Source organism: Argopecten irradians, chromosome 1 (genome assembly GCF_041381155.1).
Source record: "Argopecten irradians isolate NY chromosome 1, Ai_NY, whole genome shotgun sequence".
NCBI classification, from domain to species: domain Eukaryota; kingdom Metazoa; phylum Mollusca; class Bivalvia; order Pectinida; family Pectinidae; genus Argopecten; species Argopecten irradians.
The window spans coordinates 30683219-30705180 of record NC_091134.1 but is presented as its reverse complement, the minus strand read 5'-3'; the positions used below and the strand labels follow the sequence as shown (position 1 = coordinate 30705180).

General features: G+C 37.4%; 1 protein-coding gene across 1 annotated transcript; it reads left to right on the top strand.

The window, feature by feature from the left end:
• Positions 1-3540: 3540 nt before the first annotated feature.
• On the top strand, positions 3541-20936 carry LOC138323801 (uncharacterized). Its single transcript, XM_069268651.1, has 8 exons — positions 3541-4362; positions 4951-5064; positions 11918-12070; positions 12423-12644; positions 14189-14301; positions 14559-14734; positions 17609-17712; positions 17973-20936. Exons 1-8 carry the CDS (start codon positions 3636-3638, stop codon positions 18773-18775), a joined length of 2412 nt encoding a protein of 803 aa, XP_069124752.1. The 5' UTR covers positions 3541-3635; the 3' UTR covers positions 18776-20936.
• Positions 20937-21962: the final 1026 nt, after the last annotated feature.

The following is a 21962-nucleotide window of genomic DNA, read 5'->3' as shown; positions in this document are numbered from 1 at the left end:
CCATGAAAATGCATTTCACTATGTACATCACTATTTTTCGATTATACGTATTTTGTATTAAGCTTTATTTAAACTATATGTAACCTTGACAGGACAATTTATAATCTGTGAAACTTTATGTCTCATATACTAAATCATTATAGAAACATTGTAATGCTCACCGTTTCCTCAAAATGCCCTCTGTCTCGGCCATAATTCGATACTCCGGGTTCCGATGGACTTACGATCTCTACACCCCTGGACTTCTAAAGTGATATTGAAGGCGTGGATGGACAGCTCAGCGGAAAAATCATTGACCAATCACAGAACAGCAAAGATTTCCTTTGAAGACTACAGAGAGAGCGACGCCCAACTTCAAAGCCCACACAGTCAAACCACAATGTACCGTTATAGGCTTCTTTTGTTGTACATCAAACGACTAATATACCTGTATCTGTTATGTTGGCCTCAGTTTTAATATGGGAAATAGTCAGGGGTGTTAGTAGTTCGTAAGTGATCGGAACCCCTGGGAGTATCGAGGTTGGTCTCGGCCATTTTCTATAATAACAAATAAATAGCAAGGGAAGTAACTTTGATTTCCTTATTCATAAAATAGATTTCCTTATATATTGGTTATTTACAGGAAAAATCTTAGTTTCGTTTTCCATTTGATTCCAAAATTATTTATTCATCTACTTCACTTTATGCAAACACAATTATATATGTTTTGTACTCGTGTTTTTATGTATTCTTATCATATATTTAGTGAAGTGAAGAGTTTTCTTCAGCTATCCAATGTAAACAATGATCATTCAGATTCACATTCTTTTGGTTATTATTTATTTGTACGTAGGTTGTGAGAATGTATGTTGTGTATACATGTGTTTTTTAACTTTAAGGGGGGGCCCCTATATACTATTTATTATTTCTTTATTTTCCTCAAATATTGAAGAGTTTACAGAAAATAATACATAAATAATGTAGAAAACATTCTAAACATTCACAAAGTTAACACACACACTATACATATCTATCAATACAAGAGGGAAAAATACCATTAGACTATTCGACATTACATTTTCGCTCATTATCTTAATAGTGATTATAAATAATTACGCTTACATATACATATGTTAGACGAGACAAATTACATACAGCTTTGTAATAACAGATATATTACATCAAAAGTCTATATATTAGGCTTAGCACAAAAACATGATACAAATTACTCTGGAGTTCACAAGATTAAGCATCATATAACTTCAAATAAAATCAAATATTTGCCTATTAAAGAAATGAAAAAAGGTCAGGTATTACACTTTGTACGAACATATTAATTATTGAATTTAGTCAAGTCTTCCATTTCATTTTTGAGATAAATGATAGTTACTATAGTCCACCAAGAAGTAACATGCAGTAGATGATATTTTGACATGGAATGAGATTAAAAAACAAAATCTATATCTTTCACCAGTACTGTCACACCACTATTGGTCTCGCATTCTCAGTGTGGCTTCATTCAAACACTGTGCAATATGAGATCATTTATACATTAGACACTAAAATGACACATCAAATTTTCAATTATCGCGCATTCTACGCATATTTTAACATTTCGTTTAATGCGTGAACTATACTGTGGGGAAAAGTAAAGCAAGGTTTCCATATTGCATTTGGTTCTACTTTGTCTTGTAAAAGAGAAAAAACGAGAAAATCTTTTTAAGTTTCACCTTTCACAAAAGTTGAAACCGTTTCATATTTTGTTTAACATGTGTTTTTACTATATGTTTCCATTTGCATTTGTTTGGAAATGTTTTTAAAAATCCATCAAGTACAAAATCACAAATCATATTTTTTCAAAATTTGGATAATGTCAGGGATTAAAATCACTCTGTTAAAACTCACTAATTTAAAATCGAAAAGACGTTTTAGAAAATTTCGCGAGTTAAAAAACTCACAATCATATGGATAACATTTTCTACCAAGGAAACATCAATTTTTTTAATACTAATTTACACTTCAATAGAAAACCAACCAAATTCAATGATGTGGGACATCTCTGTCCTTGTTCTTATATTTAAAACCTTGTTAGATTGAAAATGAAATTTTGTGCATTTCTAGCATGTATACTTCATTTTTCTTTACATTTGCCCACAAACTCCTCATCCGTAGTGTGCAGATGGAAAAACTTTGCATTATAGATAATTTAGCAATTAGGTGCAACACTGGTGAACACAAGAAACGAATATTACGCCACACTTTAATTTGAAACATCTGCGTTGATATTTTTACCATTCTCAGCGCTTAAATGTTATACCAATCATCGGAACATATACTATCAAACAATTGGTTAGTTTTTTTCATAAACTGTAAATTACTATGATATCATTTGATTTTTGGAAGTAAATATGACCAATTTTCGAAGAAGCGGAAATGTGAACCTCCATTTTCTTACCTGTGTTCTCACAGATAGAAGTAAGTAGATGGTTAGCTACTTTATTGTAATTAACACATATATCGTTCGGCTTGGGTTGGTATATTTAACCCGCGTTGGATTTAATTACCGAACCTTTCCAGCTATTCTACTTCATTAAGCAAGTCATTGTAAAATCGAGGAAATTTTTGAAGATAAAGGAACCACCTGTCAGATTCCTCTTTCCCATTATTACTTTTTTCGAAATAAACCATTAAAGACAAACATATGGAGAAGCGGGAATTACATCTGTGATGAATGATCCATACCTTTTCCATTGTTACCCATTTGGATCAAAGTTTATAGAAATAAGGCCTTCTTGCCATTACTGTATCGAAAGCCTTAATTACCTCTCTAAAACGCAACGAGTTCATCTGATCCATTATCTAGGTTATAATTTATACTTTCCTGCAGGTTTAAAAGTGTGCATAAACTACACAAGTTTTTTACGTTATCGGCTGATTGATGTCTATTGGGAAATGTTCAGTGATTCTAACAACTGGACTCATAAACGGGAAGACAAAAGTGTATTTGAAAAATATTGGAATTAATGTGATTACTCTATAACTGTTAGGGTCGTCTTTGGGTTTCCGGTTACCTTTATATAAAGCAGACACAACTCTTCCACGAATGTGGACATATATTGTACTTTACAATTAAGGTTGAATATAAACAGTGTTATGTTTTAAATAAGATTATTATTCATCTATTTCACACATGTAAACACAATTTTATATGTTTTGTATCGTGTTTTTACATATTTTTCTTATTTTTTTTTTTTTCTATATTCTAGTGAAGAGGTTTTTCAGCTATCCAATGTAAAACAAGATCATTTAGATTAACATTCTATTGGATATTATTTAATGCCACAGTGATAACGACAGTGAGGAAATCTGTGCATAGAAATAGGCTAACGAAACATCATGTACTTCAATTGTGTAATTATCGTCTTAAATTGTTATAAACAATCACATTTTAAAAGCAGAGTCCCTGTTATCAATCTCTTGACTTTTATGTTTACACTGAAGACCAACCCGGATGTTTTATGTACAGGAACAGTATTTGTAACGTAACAGCACCGTTCTTAAATACATGTACATGAGACTTGGAGCACAGCGACAAAAATTCAATAGCACTAAGCTATAGTTTCATCGATAAAATACCCTACTACTACAAACCAGAAATGTCGAATTTAGAATCCTTCGTGGGTAGAGACCCAGAAATAAGATCCATGTTATCAAACTGGGATACCAACAACTTGTTTTTAGTGTATGGGTTACGGTCGATTGGAAAATCAACATTTGTAAGAAAATATCTGAAAGTACGAGAATCCAGCACACCTGAAGTCGCATTTACATGGGTTGATCTGCGGTCTATGAATCACCTTCGTCAGGTATACATTTCTCTTATCGGGGATTTATCTTCTTCTTCGTTAATGCCACTGGAATCCGACTGGATGGACGGGCTTTCGCAGTTAATTAAAACGTGTGTTTGTAATGAACATGTGATCATATTCGATAACGCAGAGGACATAGTGGACAGTGGACGGAGCGCTGAATTTCAAAAGTTGTGTGAAATATGTATTTCAAGTTCAGAAAAAGTTAAAGTTGTAGTTACATCCACAAGTGAGGTTTGTTTTCAGATCAAAACATTTTCTGTGACATTGCCGCCTCTGTCGTTGGAGAGTTCTGCCGAATTGTTAAAGACATGTGCTCCCTCCGTGAAATTTGGCACTGCCATGGTGAAAATTGTGGAGCTCTGTGGAGGCTTTCCGTTAGCGTTACTGATGACGTCAGCAATATTGGAGGACAAAGATTCACTCATCACACCAGACGATATGGTTGAGTTGTTACAATTATATAGACTAAAAGTCCTCAGTCAAGATGTCTACCAGCGCCAAGAAAGAATAGGTAACCTATAAGATTTCTAACATGATATCAGTAGGTTTACAAAGTGGATTATCCAATATACTGTTCAAGGATGATTGGATTAAAAAGTTATCTTTATCTTAAAATATAAAGTAACCCATGAAATCAATGAGGTCATCTGACATAGTTTCAAAATTAAGACTGTTTCTGTTGCATTCTTAATTATTCTTGATTCCATGGGTTACTATCACTGTCGTTATAACTGCCCTTGGAATATTTCATAGTAAAACTGAAGGCTCTGTTGGCGACCACACGTGAGACAAGTGTTTGGTCCTTTGATGTACATCGATATAACTGAATAACGGTACACTGTGGTTGGTTATGTGATTTAAAACTTGAATGTCAAAGGAGTCTCTCTGCAGGCCTGTGATTGGTCAAATTGTTTCCCCTGAATTGCATTTAATATTTATATAAAACATCCTAGGGCTGGATATAACGACAGTAATAATAACCCCTGGAGTATCGGGATACATAAATATATACAGCAATTTGGTAAGAATTAGAGGGAGATCTACAATTGATAACGACATTCTCATGTATTTCTGGGTATCAAATTGTTTTCTGTCCTAGGTGTTGTCTATGGGGAATTTTTGAAAAGACTTAGCGGGATTCTGACGACTAGAATGTCAGTGATCTGTTATATACCAGGGCCCTTCACAGCAGAACAAGCCGCAGAAATGGTCGGTAGGTCAAACGTCGTTATCTCGAAGTCAACGGACGTGTTGATTAACTTAATAATGTAGGTTTAAAGTTGAATATATATGATATTTGTGAAAACTGTGGTAATGACGAATGATTTTTCCTGGTCTTTGAGTTGTATACAAGTCCAGAAACCAGTTAATGCGATTCCATTATGAATAATGTGATGTTTTTTTTGTTCAATTCCTATTCCTTAAGACATTACAAAGTTCTGACATCGAATTCCACTGAATATATTGGACTCCATCTATTCAGCCGACAATCAATGTATCATTTTAATTTGATATTTTTTTTATTCTTTTGTGCATTTTAGTTTTAATGATATATATATACGTAATGTATCAGGAACCAGTTGCTTAGTGTAGAAGTAATACATTTATTGAAAAAACGAAACAGGGTAAACATGTAAATTGAAAGATAAACGAAACTCGGAATATATCATCACAATAAAAGAAAAGATCTACGTGAAAATATCAATGAAAATAAATTTGTACTTGCAAATACAAAGAATGATTTGATTACAGAATAATCTGATTTAAAAAATGCGATTACAATATCTTAAAACTAGAATAAAAACAAATCATAATTTTGTGGTAAGGGATTCACTTCACAAATGGCTGGAAATATTTTGAAACTATTTACAAACATTATCAAATTATTGAACTAGTTTAGCTAGGCATGTCTTGGATTTCCCATAACCGAACGAATGAGACTGGTTTAATAAATCTTCCTGATCACTATTTAAGCATGCATATGTCAGATATATGAGTTTAAACAATGTCTTAAACGACCGTCCCGTAATGTTTCCTTGTTAGAGTATTACCGTGTTTCAAGTAACAATGGAGATCAACAAATCCTACTATACATACATATCATAAATAAAACTTTATTTATTTTACATGGATTGCGAAACAAGTCATGTAAGCGCGTGAGGGGCTTAGAGTGGGAGGACAAATCGGAGAAAACCCACGTGACCGTACAGATGAAACTTGACCTTTTCACGTCCGTGTTTAATTTAAGAAAGGTCATCGTATGTTGTCTAATAAACAACAGGGAAAGACAAAGGAATATTTCCCTGTACGATTGAAATCATCCAGGCGGCGTATGCTTTCATTGGTGTTAAGCCCAATGGTTCAATTGTAAATAGTAAATACATACTAATTCTCACTTTAACTAGGATATGAACTGTTGTTATTATTGTTTGTGTTTCTTCCTTAAGGGAGCTTTCCTCACCTACTTATCTTTTTTCAAACAATGTTTTTTAAATTGTTAAGTATCCTTCAATTATTACTTAACTATTTTTTTATTTTCTTTGTCGAATTTGATAATTTTCTACTTTGAATACTATTTTCATCATTGAACAAAAATATTTAATTTTAGAATACATAATTATAAAGTATACTTTTAACTATTTAACTGAGCAGACAACATTTTATTTTTTGAGTAAACAATTTATATTTTAAACAACTATTTGTGTTTGATAAACAATTTGTTATCTACAATAACAAACAGTTTTACATTTGTATTTTACAAATTTCGCCCCACTTGTACGCCCCAAAATGTATCCAAATCAACTAATACATAATTCCAGTCTTTCATACACCACCTCATGAAATGTCAAAAGGTTTTTTTTGGAAGTTAAATGTCAAACTATTGTGTCAGCCAATTACAAGTACAGTTTTCCTTTATTCGAATAACTAACGGTAAGGTTACCTAAATACAGCTGTGATGGTATGCTGCAGCACCGCCGACGTCCTCAGCCGAGGCCATCCCTCATTGCGTGTTTCGACCCCTTACTCGGTACACTCTCAGGATGGGGGGTCCACAGTGATGATCAGTCACTGCGCGTCGGTGGTGGGTGTCCAGCTACTGGTGTCCTTCTTCATCCACACCCAGCATGAAGATCGTTCTGCTGCCCTAGCCATCCTCTGCACTGCTGTCCTTCTGGTCCTGCCCGACAACCCTAATGCAGATAGCATTCTCCACACAGACTGTGCGGGGAAGCCTCTACATCCAACCTCAACAGGGTAGTTCCATGTATGCCAGCCCTGCTCCCTGCATTCCGTCAGCAGTGCCTCGTACTTCGCCCTCTTCCTTTCATGTGCTTCACTGCACCTTTCCTCCCATGGGACTGTTAGTTCGATAATGATGACTTTCTTTGTTCCTGGTGACCATAGAACCATATCCGGTCTGAGGTTGGTGGGAACAATATCCGGAAAAGTTAATCTCTGATTGAGATCTACCTCTAGCCTCCAGTCTCCTGCCTGGCCGATAATTCCGGATGACCTCTCAGATCTGGATGTCCTTGTTTCACCTTCCCTCACAAACCTAATCTGTGTATGCTTAGACCTTGGTTGACTTGACCTGCCGCTCTTCCGTTCTTTCTCCAAAACATCAGCCAGCTCCCTAAGGACTTGGTTGTGGCGCCACGTATATCTCCCCTGTGATAAGGCCACCTGACAGGAGGTGAGTATGTGCTGGAGAGTTCCTCTCTGTCCACACAGAGGGCAGTCTGGTGTTTCCACAAGGTCCCATCTATGGAGATTTGCTGGTGTTGGTAGCACATCATACACAGATCGGAGGAGAAAATACAGTTGGAACTGCGGGTACTTCCAGATTTCTGTCCAGGATAGAACACGTGGTTCTGTGTCCCACCTTGTCCAGGCCCCCTGAACACCTAGTTCCACTGCTTTGGTCTGTCTTCTTTCTTCTTCCCGACTTCTTATCTCCTTCTGTACCAATGATCGCCTCTCTGTGACATCAGCTTTCTTCCAGAGAGTGTGTTTTGATGTCCCTAGGCCCTGCCTTCCTACTGCGGTTGTTCCCACAATATCTTTGTGTCGCAACCGGCTCTCCGCTTCATCGACTGCCTTGGATGCTGACCATTTTCTGCCAGTGCGTACTTCTACACCTGCTAGCCGCACCTTGTCATCCTTCGACTCTTTTAAGGTCATGATGAGTCTTGCCTTACCTGTCTTGAATTCTTCAACTAATGAAGAGAGAGGAAGTTGGAGTTTTGCCGTTCTGCTGTATAAACCTACTGCAGTAAAGCTTGGAGGGACTCCCAACCACCTCCTTAGGTGCCGATTGATAATTCGCTCCATCTTCTCCACCGTTGAAGTTGATATCTCATATAGCATGAGGGGCCAGGCTAGGCGTGGCAAGAGACCGTGCTGGTACATCCAGGCTTTGAACTTCCCTGGGAGACCTGTTTTGTCTATACGTCTCATCCCTTCTTGGACCTGTTGTTCTATTCTCCTGATGTTGCCTTTGTCCCCTAGTGATTCATCAAACCATTTTCCTAGGCATTTGATGGGGTTTCCGATTATTGTTGGTATCTCCTCCCCTTGGATCTTTAGTTGGAATTGCCTGGTTATTCTTCCCTTCTTTATAATAAGAGATCTTGACTTCCTTGGCTTGAAGGTCATTCTTGCCCAAGTTGCTGTTTCCTCTAGGGCCGTCAGTATCCATCTTGCCTGAACATGGGTATCTGTAGTGATGGTCAGATCATCCATAAAGCCTCTGTTTGGCGGCTGCCTGATGTTACTGGATGTCTTTGGGCCTCTTGTCTCCCTTTCTCCAGCTCGGATGATCATGTTCATACCCATTACAAAGAGGATAACCGAGATGGTACACCCTGTTACAATGCCCTTCTGCAGTTCCTGCCACGATGTTGTAAATGTCTTGGTTGTAAAGCGCAGATGTATTCCGCTGAAGTAGCTTTTAATCAGTCTTCTGAAGTGCTCTGGGATATGGTAGTGTTCCAAGGCCTCCTGTATAAGCATATGAGGGATGGTTCCATATGCGTTTGCTAGATCCAACCATATCACAGTGAGGTCTTTCTTGTTGACCTTGGCTTCCCGGATTAGTTGCGTTATAATGCTGGTATGTTCTACGCACCCTGAGAATCCAGGAATTCCTCCCTTCTGTACCGATGCATCAATATACTGGTTCTCTGTCATGTATGTTGTCAGCCTCCTTGCTAGAACCGAGAAGAATATCTTCCCTTCTACATTTAGTAATGAGATGGTACGGAACTGATTGATGCCCTCTGAGTTGTCTTCCTTTGGTACGAAGCAGCCCTCAGCCTTTTGCCAGCAAGAAGGTATTTTTCCCTTCCTCCAAATGACTTTGAGTAACTTCCATAGATGCCTCAAAATCTTCTGACAGTTCTTGTAGACCTTGTACGGGATTCCATTGGGCCCGGGTGCTGATCCAGATCTGGCTTTCTTGACAATTTCTTGGACCTCCTTCCATGATGGTTCCTTGCCGTCCAATGGTATCCCTGGTTCTGGCACTGCCTCTATCCTTTCACATGGGCCTAGTTGTCTCCCCTGCTGTTCATCTCCATGTGTCTCTGATAGATGTCTCTCTACCTCCTCTCTAGAACTCTTCAGCAACCCTGACTTAGACCCTTCAGTGTTGATTTGGTTAGTCTATACGGGTTTTGCTATAAACTTAGCCCTCTTTTTCCCCCTCTCCTTCCTGGCTTTCCGTATTCTCTCCGCTCTTTGGAGGCTGTTTCTCTTCTCTCTCAGAATAGCCCTTAACTCACTCATCCCAATCTTCTCCTCCTCGTTTGCTGTCTTAAATTGTTTGGTGATAGTCCTGATTTCCGTTCGAAGGCTTAGTATCTCTTTTTGGCGCCTGTTGGGTGTTACATGTTCATCCTTCCTGCTACCACCTTGCTTTGTTCCAAAGCGCTCAAGTCCCACTGCGTACACTAATGTTGACAGTGATGTTATCTTCCTGTGTACATCGCCTACCAATGTCCTTTGTAAGATCTTATCAAGGTCATTATCAAATGCTTCCCACCGTTTATCTTCTGAAGATGGCCACTGTACTGCCTCCTTCCTGGTGTTTTCATCTTCTTCCTGGTAAGCATGAATTGGGTTCTGACTACCAGTCTCCGCCTCAACATAGTCCTGATCCACTTCAGTGGGTAGGAGGTCCTCAGCACTGTGGTGTTCTTCCTGGCTGAAGTCCTCCTCCGTCTCATCAGTGTTAACTGTGCGTTCCTCTTTCCGCATCACAGGTCTACATTTGGTTTTCGCTTGGTGAATCTTTAACCCCTTCAGGTTCTTACACACTTTCCCACAGTGACACTTTGTTTCTGCCGTTGTTCCTGTCAATGTCCGTTGTACAAGCCGAGTCGTTGCCGTTGTATCCACGTTGCTGGGTCTTTCATCCTCCCCCCCTCTCGGAAGACCCTGGGGGTGTTGTTCTTCATTCTGTGTTGTAGCTTGCTGTGGTGTTCCCTCACAGGAACTGTGTGTCGGGCTGCCAACCCTTCACACCCAAAAATTCCAGTCTTCCCTGGACGCCATCTGTCTTTCCAAATGTCACCAAACTGTTCTTGGTTGTCAGCTAGTCTTTCCTAGCCGCCACTGGTTGCCCAGATAAAATTACCTAAATACAGCTGTGATGGTATGCTGCAGCACCGCCGACGTCCTCAGCCGAGGCCATCCCTCATTGCGTGTTTTCGACCCCTTACTCGGTACACTCTCAGGATGGGGGGTCCACAGTGATGATCAGTCACTGCGCGTCGGTGGTGGGTGTCCAGCTACTGGTGTCCTTCTTCATCCACACCCAGCATGAAGAATCGGTTCATTCTGCTGCCCTAAGCCCATCCTCTTGCACTGCTGTCACTTCTGGTCATGCCCGACACAAGCCCTATTCATGCAGAATTTGCATTCCCTCCACACAGGACTGTGCGGGGAAGCCCTCTACATCACAACCTCAAAAACAGGTTAGTTCCATATGTATGCCAGCCCTGCTCCCTGCATTCCGTCAAGCAGTTGCCTCGTACTTCGCCTCCTTCCTTTCTATGTGCTTTCACTGCAACTTTCCTTCCCATTGGGACATGTTAGTTCGGATAGCTGTTGACTTTCATTTGTTCCTGGTGACCATAGAACCTTATCCACGGTCATGAGGTTGGTGGGGGAACCAATACATCGGAAAAGTTAATCTCTGATTGAGATCTACCTCTAGCCTCAAGTCTCCTGTCCTGGCCGATAATTCCGGATGAACCTCTTCAGATCTGGATTGTCCTTGGTTTCACACTTTCCCCTCACAAACCTAATCTGTGTATGCTTAGACCTTGGTTGACTTGACCTGCCGCTCTTCCGTTCTTTCTCCAAAACATCAGCCAGCATCCCTATGGACTTGGTTGTGGCGCCACGTATATCTCCCCTGTGATAAGGCCACCTGACAGGAGGTGAGTATGTGCTGGAGAGTTCCTCTCTGTCCACACAGAGGGCAGTCTGGTGTTTCCACAAGGTCCCATCTATGGAGATTTGCTGGTGTTGGTAGCACATCATACACAGATCGGAGGAGAAAATACAGTTGGAACTGCGGGTACTTCCAGATTTCTGTCCAGGATAGAACACGTGGTTCTGTGTCCCACCTTGTCCAGGCCCCCTGAACACCTAGTTTCCACTGCTTTGGTCTGTCTTCTTTCTTCTTCCCGACTTCTTATCTCCTTCTGTACCAATGATCGCCTCTCTGTGACATCAGCTTTCTTCCAGAGAGTGTGTTTTGATGTCCCTAGGCCCTGCCTTCCTACTGCGGTTGTTCCCACAATATCTTTTGTGTCGCAACCGGCTCTCCGCTTCATCGACTGCCTTGGATGCTGACCATTTTCTGCCAGTGCGTACTATAGTACTAGTAAGGCTTAATAAGAAAGATGAAATTATTTGATATTATAAAAGTGTAGTTTCGTTATAACATTATATCGATGTTTCTCTGTAATAATATAACGTTAGCTTTGTGTTATAATATGAAAATAAATCGTTACCATTGAAGTTTAATAACAATCCAATTTCAATACCTTTGAAAGGCCACCAATCACAAGAGGAAGCAAAGAGTTTGACCCTTGACCCTATCATGCGACATCACGTGATTCACTATGACGAATCATCTGATCGTTATGACGTCCACGGACTACTGAGAGACTGTTTAGAAATGTTCCATGATGCCGACCAGTTACCAGGTAATTAAGATAATCCTTAATATTTGGTGGCATCTGATTAAAAGGATACGGGTGGATTGAATAATACAATTTGACGTCGATATTTGTCTTTGACTGTATGTTTCAGTAAGGTATACATCAGCTCCATGGTATAACAAAACCAAATAAACCAAAGACTTTCAATTTCGAAATGCAACTACCACCCTCTAATATATTGAGATTAAATGGACAAAATGGAGTTTCGTTGTAGATAATCTATAATCTTTAATTTTATCAAGCCTAACTTTATTTTGTTCCTTGCGTAACAATAGATCGGCATGTAGTCATGCTTATATTACTAAGTGTCGAAAATGAAACTAAAATGTTGTTTCAGAAACAAGGAAGAAGTTCTGTCATCTCTTCTCTCGGCTGATAATCAGTATTAGTGAGAAGGTACATTCCTCCAAGTATTTGGAAGGTCTTTGTCTATACAACGCAGAGCGTCAAAACTTCCAGAAACTGCTAACTGACGTCATGTATACCAACGAGGATACGTACAGTCTGTATATGGAACTAGCGCTCAAGGCATCGAACGTCATTCACAAATTTATGGAAGGTATAATTCACATTTTTATTGATGGTATGCTTCAAAAAGTTGTTCTTATGAAATGTATGCTCAACGGGGTCGTTTTATTGGTGGTATGCTCTAAAGAGTCGTTTTTTATCGAAGATATGCATCACAATGTCGTTTTATGGAAGATATGCATCACAATGTCGTTTTTATGGAATATGATCCAATGTCGTTTTTATGGAAGGTATGACTCTCAATGTCGTTTTATGGAAGGTATGCCTCTCAATGTCGTTTTATGGAAGGTATGTCTGTCTATGTCGTTTTATGGAAGGTATGCCTCTCAATGTCGTTTTATGGAAGGTATGTTTCAAAGTATCGTTTTTGTCCTGCTAAAGAAAAAGATATATACTTAAGCATTAAATTGACTTCTGCGGGGATTTTTGGTCCTATAATTCTCCAAGGATTGCAGACAAATTGAATTACGCGCGTTCGCGCTTTATGATTAATTTGTCTGCAATCCAGGGAGAATTATAGGACCATAAATCCCCCAAGAAGGCAATTTAATGTTTATATTTCCTTTTTCTGTTATTTTTAAGCCAACCTGTAATGTACACTGTTATATTGCCAAATCAAATTCCCTGCTGCCCGCGTCAGTGAAGCCTCTTGTGATGTCATAAGTACCTCCTACGTGATCAGAATGCCCGACGTCATTCGCGGTAAAACAAATAAGTCCATGGAAATACACATAAATTATCAGTATACTTTAACATTAAAAAAATCATAACTACAAAAATTGTTGCAAATAACATAGAATAATACGGGTTTTTCATTCCGGTAGTACGCAAGTACGCTACAAAAATGCGCATTCCGTCATAACGTCATGACGTCGCTCAGAACGACGTCACAATACATGTTAAACATATCACTGCAGCAACGGGATTTACAGGAGAATTATGATATCATAAATTCCCTTTTTGTTTGGTAAGATTATATAGTGTCAGTCCCAAGCAAATAGAAATATATATCTATATTCAATTCAGTAAGGTTTCTTGGTCCATACCTCGAGCTGTGTTTGCTCAAATTTTCATGAAATAAACACTAAACAATAGGATGGCTCTTTATTCTTGGTATACCCCTGGTATAGAGGATAAGCCGTTTAGTTTAACTGATCTATTATTATAAGGATTTTTTTAAAATTTTCTTGAAATATTTTAGCAAAGGTGAGTACAAAGGATATGCTTCAAAATGTCGTTTCTATGCAATTCCAAAAGTGCTTTAGTTGTCAAAGTATAATATATAGAACAAACGATAGATATTGCCATAAACAGCAAGTTAGTATTTTTTTCTATATCGGGAGAGATACTAAATAATAGTAACTTGTGGAAACATACAGCCCATTTCAGAATAATATTCATATTTTAAGGTAATCATATATTTTCGTCATGTTTGAACACTTTTAGTCGTTCCAACATCTGGGTTTTGACAAATACTTTAACCTATCGTAACGTGCAGTTAATATATAATGTTTTATTACAAAATGGAATATACACAGAATTATACAAGAAACATTTTGACTTTTTTCTAAACAGCTGAAGGGGAACAGTTCTTCCAGAAGCTGATGAAGTTATGCCAAAATAACAAATACTTTGTGGACGAGGCACGTGTTCGGATACAGTATGGAAGCACGCTGACAAATATCAAGGTCAAATCTTCTCCCTTCAAAAATGTTCATAAAGAATTAATCGCGATGTTTGTATGTTAAGTGTAATTACTAACCAATATCATCACACAGGAATCATACTATGGTTTTGATAGATACAAAACTTGATTGAAGAGTTACATGAGAATTGTGATCACCGACACGCCATAATTTATGATATTTGCATCATAATAAACAATGCTAAGCCTGTCGAAATTTGAAATGAAAAAGGAAACAGAACATTTATTTTTATTTTTAAGGGAAGTGTATCTGCAGCAGAAGAACACTACGTCATGGCGTTAGAAGCTCTGAACACACTTGTCAACGATTGCTCAGACGTAAGAGGTCGTGACGTCATTCGGGAATCAATGGCTTTAGTCTATCAGAGGCTCGGATGGAATATTGGAAGTCAGGGTCGCTGGCAGGAGGCGCTGCTGTAAGTATAATTAAACACAATATATCACATGCACTATGTTGTTGATCCAAAGGTTTAGTTTGAATTTCCTGTTGAAACTGTACTCAGTTGATGAATATATAAAATATGTATACAGTTCGTATCCATGCCTATATATACAATGCGATCCAGGAATTAAAATAATATTATTGTCAATTTCCACCGTGATCATGTCAGCATATCGAACCGACTATCACTTGTCATGGAAACGTCCTTTTTGGGGATGTGGATGAGGCGCGGTGGTAAAATGCGCAGGTATGATCGTGAGTTTGAGGCCCGGGTAGTGCACGATTCAAAGTAACAAAATTGTCATCCTTTGTTAAATTGTGTTTCTTTGATATGTCATAATAACTTAAACACAATGTATGATATTTTCACTATGTGTTGCTGATCCAAAGGTTTAATTTGGTCTTCCTGTTGAAATTTTACTAATTAAAAATGGGAGGTCATGAAATACAAAAGTGCAAAACGACATATCAAGTGTCTTTACTGCATAATAATAATCAGTTAGCTATCTGTCATAGTTATATATGTAGCAAATTATTGACAAGTTATTGTAAGATCCTTATTTCAGTAATGGTTTTATGTTCGCGCTGTCATTGAAAGGCTGATTCATGTACAGCGCTGATTTAAAAAAAGGTATTCCAGTTTATTGAACTATCAAATTGATTAGTTTTTATATCCGAACTAATAAATCATAATTTACATTTTTTTTTGCGTCTGCACTAAAATTAGACTGCACTAAAAAGGCACGTTTACAGAATGTGAATGCCAAACCAAATAGCATTTCATCATACTTTCCCTGTGCTTCTTCGCCGGTCATTCTGGATAGAAGGTTAAGTAAAAGAGATTGGTTGTATGTTGTACTAGACCAGGGCACGGTGCTACATACACAATGACTTTGGTCGCAGTGTATCCTTACTAGACCAGGGCACGGTGCCACATACACAATGACTTTGGTCGCAGTGTATCCTTACTAGACCAGGGCACGGTGCTACATACACAATGACTTTGGTCGCAGTGTATCGATGTATCCTTACTAGACCAGGGCCGGTAGGCGTGCCGAACGTTGCAAAATTCAATAATTAAGATAAAATGTGTAAAGAAAAAATGTTTTGTAATATATCGTTATATGTGTTCAATATGTTTAATTTCTGTGTAAAAACCTTAAATGTTTGTGTATTTTTTTTTAAATATTTATATGTAAAAATAAAATTTTTGTTCAATAATTTTTTTGTGTGTGTGAAAAATATATTTGTGTGTAAAAATATATATTTATGTGTGATTTTCACACACAAACATAAAACAACATCACACACAAACATATTTTTTACACACAAACCATTTTTTCACACACAAAATAAAACAAATACACAAATGTATTTTTCACACACACACACAAAGAAATTTTGTTCACACAAATATAAAACAAAATCACACACAAATGTATTTTTTACACACAAACCATTTTTTTCACACACAAATATAAAAAAATACACACAAATATTTTTTTCACACACACAAATTAAAAATAATGAACACATATAACGATATATTACAAACACATTTTTTCGCACAAATGTTTTTACTTATTGAATTTTGCAACGTTCGGCACGCCATACACGGTGCCATAAATACAATGACTTTGTTCGCGATGTAAGCTTACTAGATCAGGGCACGATGCCACAAACACAATGACTTTGGTCGCGATGTATCCTTACTAGACCAGGGCACGGTGCCACAAATACAATGACTTTGGTCGCGATGTATCCTTACTAGACCAGGGCACGGTGCCACAAATACAATGACTTTGGTCGCGATGTATCCTTACTAGACAAGGGCATGGTGCCACAAAAAAATAGCTTTAGTCGCGATGTATCCTTATTAGACCAGAGAACGGTGTCACAAATACAATGGATTTGGGCGCGATGTATCCTTACTAGATCAGGGCACGATGCCACAAACACAATGACTTTGGTCGCAATGTGTCCTTACTAGACCATGGCACGGTGCCTCTAACACAGTGACTTTGGTCGCGATGTATCCTTACTAGACCATGGCACGGTGCCACAAATACAATGGATTTGGGCGCGATGTATCCTTAGATCAGGGCACGATGCCACAAACACAATGACTTTCATCGCGATGTATCCTTACTAGACCAGGGCATGGTGCCACAAACACAATGACTTTAGTCGCGATGTATCCTTACTAGACCAGGGCACGATGCCACAAACACAATGACTTTGGTCGCGATGTATCCTTACTAGACCAGGGCACGGTGCCACAAACACAATGGCTTTGATCGCGATGTATCCTTACTAGACCATGGCACGGTGCAACAAACACAATTACTTTAGTCGCGATGTATCCTTACTAGACCAGGGCACGGTGCCACAAATACAATGGTTTTGGGCGCGATGTATCCTTACTAGATCAGGGTACGGTGTCACAAATACAATGGATTAGGGCGCGATGTATCCATACTAGACCAGGGCACAGCATCACAAACACAATGGCTTTGATCGCGATTTATCCTTACTAGACCAGGGCACGGTGCCACAAATACAATGACTTTGATCGCGATGTATCCTTACTAGATCAGGACACGGTGTCACAAACACAATGGCTTTGATCGCGATGTATCCTTACCAGACCAGGGCACGGTGCTACAAACAAAGTGGCTTTGGTCGCAGTGTAACAAACACAATGGCTTTGGTCGCAGTGTATCCTTACTAGATAAGGGCACGGTGTCAGAAACACAATGACTTTGGTCGCAGTGTATCCTAATTACAATCTGCTTCGGTTTGTTTTGTTATAACTTGAACAAATAACATGTAAACATTTTGGTTCCAGGTATCTCGAAAAAGCATTACACGTAGAGGAAGAACTACATATGATTTATGACGAACTCGCCATATCAACCATTCAAGCACTTTCTGTTTTCAACATATACTTAGGTAAGTTAATATCTGCCACATAGCAGTAAATATAGTATCTGTTTTTATGGATTTCTTTTTAGAAAACATATATATGTATGTTAAGTCTAAAATTGTTCCTGTACATATTACACTTTAATGTAAATTACTTTAAAGGAATATGGTTCGAAACGGTGCTGAACTTATAATTCATTCGAAAACACGTAGAGGATAAGGGTATTAGTCCCACTAATTATCACCAATTAACAAAATGTAGATCAATTGCTTCTTTTTTTCTCCAGAGAATCTTGATTTAGGCTTGAGACTAAGCGAAGAAGCGTTGATGAGAAGAAAGACTATCTATGGGACGGAGGAACATCCAAATATTGCCGCGCTTATCAACAACCAAGGCCTCATCTATCGGAGATTAGGGCAAAAAGAGAAGTGCTTGGAGTTCCTCTTACGTGGCTTACAACTCAAACAAAAGACAAAAGCTCCAGCTAAATCTATTGCAATATCGTATGAGAATGTAGCATTGGCTCTCACAGACAATGGTAACCACCAAGGGGCACACGACTACTTACAAAAGGCCTATGTTTTATTAGATAAATCCCCGTGTCTATATGCAGACAACAGGGCTTATGCGTTCACTGTGGAAGGCGGAGTCTTACAAAATCAAATGCGACATATCGAGGCTATATCGAGATTTAAAGCTGCAGTAAACATCATAAAGCTGGAGGCACCTGATCGAATCTTAACAAGCAAGCTGTATTTTGAAATGGCTAATTCTTATTTCGCATTGAAGAACTACAGCAGAGCAATTTTTTTTTACAACAAAGTGTTCGGTTTTAGGGAGACGCTTGTCAGAGAGGCTCCGGCATCTGACCGTTTGTATAGATCTTACGCGACAATCGCACAATGCCACGCTACTCTAATGGATGATAAAAATACACAGCTGTGTTATAAAGAGGCTGTAGGGGAGGTAACTCGTCTGATACAAGTTTTTAAGAGCTTTGGTAAAGATAAAAAGGTTACACACATGCTTAATGAACTACGGACGCTGAAGGATAGATTTGAATTCGATCATGAAAACATGAACAATTGAGTTTCAAATGATATGTATCCAAAATTATGTGTTTTAACACCTATTACTGTAAACAAACTTCCTTTCGCGGGCGATTTATTTCTTAAAGAATTTCTGCACAATTAAATTCGAAGATACCTTCATTCAATTTTAAATCCTCGAAACGTAATCTTCGCGAAAAACAAAATTCAAATGAAAATCGCGAATTTAGAAGCGGCGAAAGAAAGTAGGTTTACAGCAATACATTTCTTAGTTTGTATATTTGATACAATAACTGAATGTAATATTACTAATATACACAAAACGTTAAGGTGAAAAAAATGTATTACTTTAGTTTATTTTAATGATTGCTCAGATGTTTGGTAAGATAAGTAAATGCATTCAACATAACAAATATAGAGGATCTTACATGTGTGGCTTTGTAATATGAGTTAAATAATTTGCTATGTCATAAGCCTTTAGGCGAATTGCATATTCAATTAATAACTTAAAGATGCTTCACCGCTGACGAATAGTAATTTTTCTCTATCAAAAACAGGAGCAGACGATTTAGTATATTTTACACCATTACCACCACTGAAAAGTTTGAGCTTCTTGATTTACTTCATGAAAAAAATCATTAAAAATAATTAATCGCATCACGAAAAAATTCCGTGGCTCTATGTCCTATATGGAATGCAGTACTGATTGCGCATGCACCGAAAGCACACCAATTATTGTTCAAATGACGGGTATCATTTATGCACTCTGTCGGCGGTGGAGCATCTTTAACGAGTTTAATTTATTTCTTATAATGACGCCTAGTGTAAGATTCTATTATCACATGGATAGTATTTATAAAAATATATAAATCAGGTTAGGAATTGACGTTTCTGTCCAAAACGAGACAATCTTGCGACGTCATTTTCGAATAATGACGTCATTATTACATGTGATGTCACAATAGTGTTATTTTCACGCACGTGTTACAGTAAAATGTATTATATGACTTGACCATATGACATTGTTGAATGGGTCATGTGATAAAATTACATTGTGGAATCATAATATTTAATTGATTTAATTGCATTGATTCTTCAGAATAATGTAAATCATCTTATTTTTCTTATTTTCTTATTTAGTGCACAACTTAAGGTTTTTTTCTCAACAAGAAAGCTGCTTATCTTTGTTTGACCTATGTATAAGACACTGTGACATTTTAGATAAACTGTCACACTAACGTGAATGTCGCAACCAGACACTTTAGGGTCATTGACCCTAAATATACAAAAGGATAACATTATTATAAAGATAATAAGGAAGTACAAACAACAATTCAGTGATAAAAGGTATTTCACACACAGCGTTTACGTCGAACATTTTATAAAAAATGCAACATATAAACAAACGGCACGAGTTAAGTTATTGACTTAAATTGTCTGGGTATCGAATTGGATTCCATAGGAGGCCCAAATGTCTAAACTTGCAAATTGAAGTCTAATTATCGAAAGATGTATTCATTACATTTGTGGAGAACAATTCAGTTGACGTTTTGAACCAATTTGAATTTCTAGCTAGCACTAAGTTATATGATATCTCCATTAAAAAAGGAATTTTTCAACATTTTGATGGCATGACTATCGATCAACTCTTTCTGCTTCATTTCTTGATAAATATAATAGTCGCATGCACTCCAACGATTCCGGCAATAAAAAAAAATATTGTTCATTTATAATATCAAAAATGAATAATTAATTTTCTCTTTGTTTCTGACTTTCTGATTGGCCTATTCATTTTTTCATTCCACGATGAAAAAATAAATCCGCGAATGGCGCGGAAACCCGACGTTATCGTGACGTCACAATAGAAACATTGACGTTGCGTATCGATTTGGAAAAAAATAATCCGTTGGAAAAAATCAATGGAATCGTACTGTGAGAATCCGCTATTTAACCACTTGTTTGTTAACATATTTCACCACTTATTTGTTAACATATTTAACCCCTTATTTGTTAACATATTTCACCCCTTATTTGTTAACATATTTCACCACTTATTTGTTAACATATTTCACCCCTTATTTGTTAACATATTTCACCACTTATTTGTTAACATATTTCACCCCTTATTTGTTAACATATTTCACCACTTATTTGTTAACATATTTCACCACTTATTTGTTAACATATTTCACCACTTATTTGTTAACATATTTCACCACTTATTTGTTAACATATTTCACCACTTATTTGTTAACATATTTCACCACTTATTTGTTAACATATTTCACCACTTATTTGTTAACATATTTCACCACTTATTTGTTAACATATTTCACCACTTATTTGTTAACATATTTCACCACTTATTTGTTAACATATTTCACCTTATTTGTTAACATATTTCACCTTATTTGTTAACATATTTTCACCACTTATTTGTTAACATATTTCACACTTATTTGTTAACATATTTCACCCTTATTTGTTAACATATACCTTATTGTTAACATATTTCACCACTTATTTGTTAACATATTTCACCACTTATTTGTTAACATATTTCACCACTTATTTGTTAACATATTTCACCACTTATTTGTTAACATATTTCACCACTTATTTGTTAACATATTTCACCCCTTATTTGTTAACATATTTCACCACTTATTTGTTAACATATTTCACCACTTATTTGTTAACATATTTCACCACTTATTTGTTAACATATTTCACCACTTATTTGTTAACATATTTCACCACTTATTTGTTAACATATTTCACCACTTATTTGAATAGAATATGCAGTTGCTTATGTACATCCCTAATATGAACACTTATAAGTAGAGTCTATTCGGCCATTTTTCGCAGATAAAATTGTCACCGAAATATGAAACTGTCGAGATGTTTTGATAATTGGCAAAGAGCTCACCTGCCGGTTCTGGAGAGAATTAGAATAATTACTTAACATATTTCACGGACAACATTCTGTTTTCATCAGCATGACCTTCACCAAACACTGATGGTGTGTTTTGTAGGGGTTACTAATGGAGTGCTGACAATACTTCTTTCAGATCAACATGTTTTCAGCTCTGTTAAATCGATATTCTACGGCGTCTTACCATTAGCTGTCTGGTATGACTTTTTGCCGACTTATCAGCCATGCAATCAATCGATTTATATGTCATGTCTGCTAAACCATTTTAGTCGTGAGACATGGTGCTTTAATG

What these genes read in the sequence shown, in the direction of transcription:
- LOC138323801 (XM_069268651.1), top strand. Translation starts at nt 3,636, where the DNA reads ATGTCGAATTTAGAATCCTTCGTGGGTAGAGACCCAGAAATAAGATCC. An exon ending in ACAAGCCGCAGAAATGGTCG is followed by an intron (nt 5,065 to 11,917) that starts GTAGGTCAAACG and finishes TACCTTTGAAAG; the next exon opens with GCCACCAATCACAAGAGGAA. An exon ending in CATTCACAAATTTATGGAAG is followed by an intron (nt 12,645 to 14,188) that starts GTATAATTCACA and finishes TTTTCTAAACAG; the next exon opens with CTGAAGGGGAACAGTTCTTC.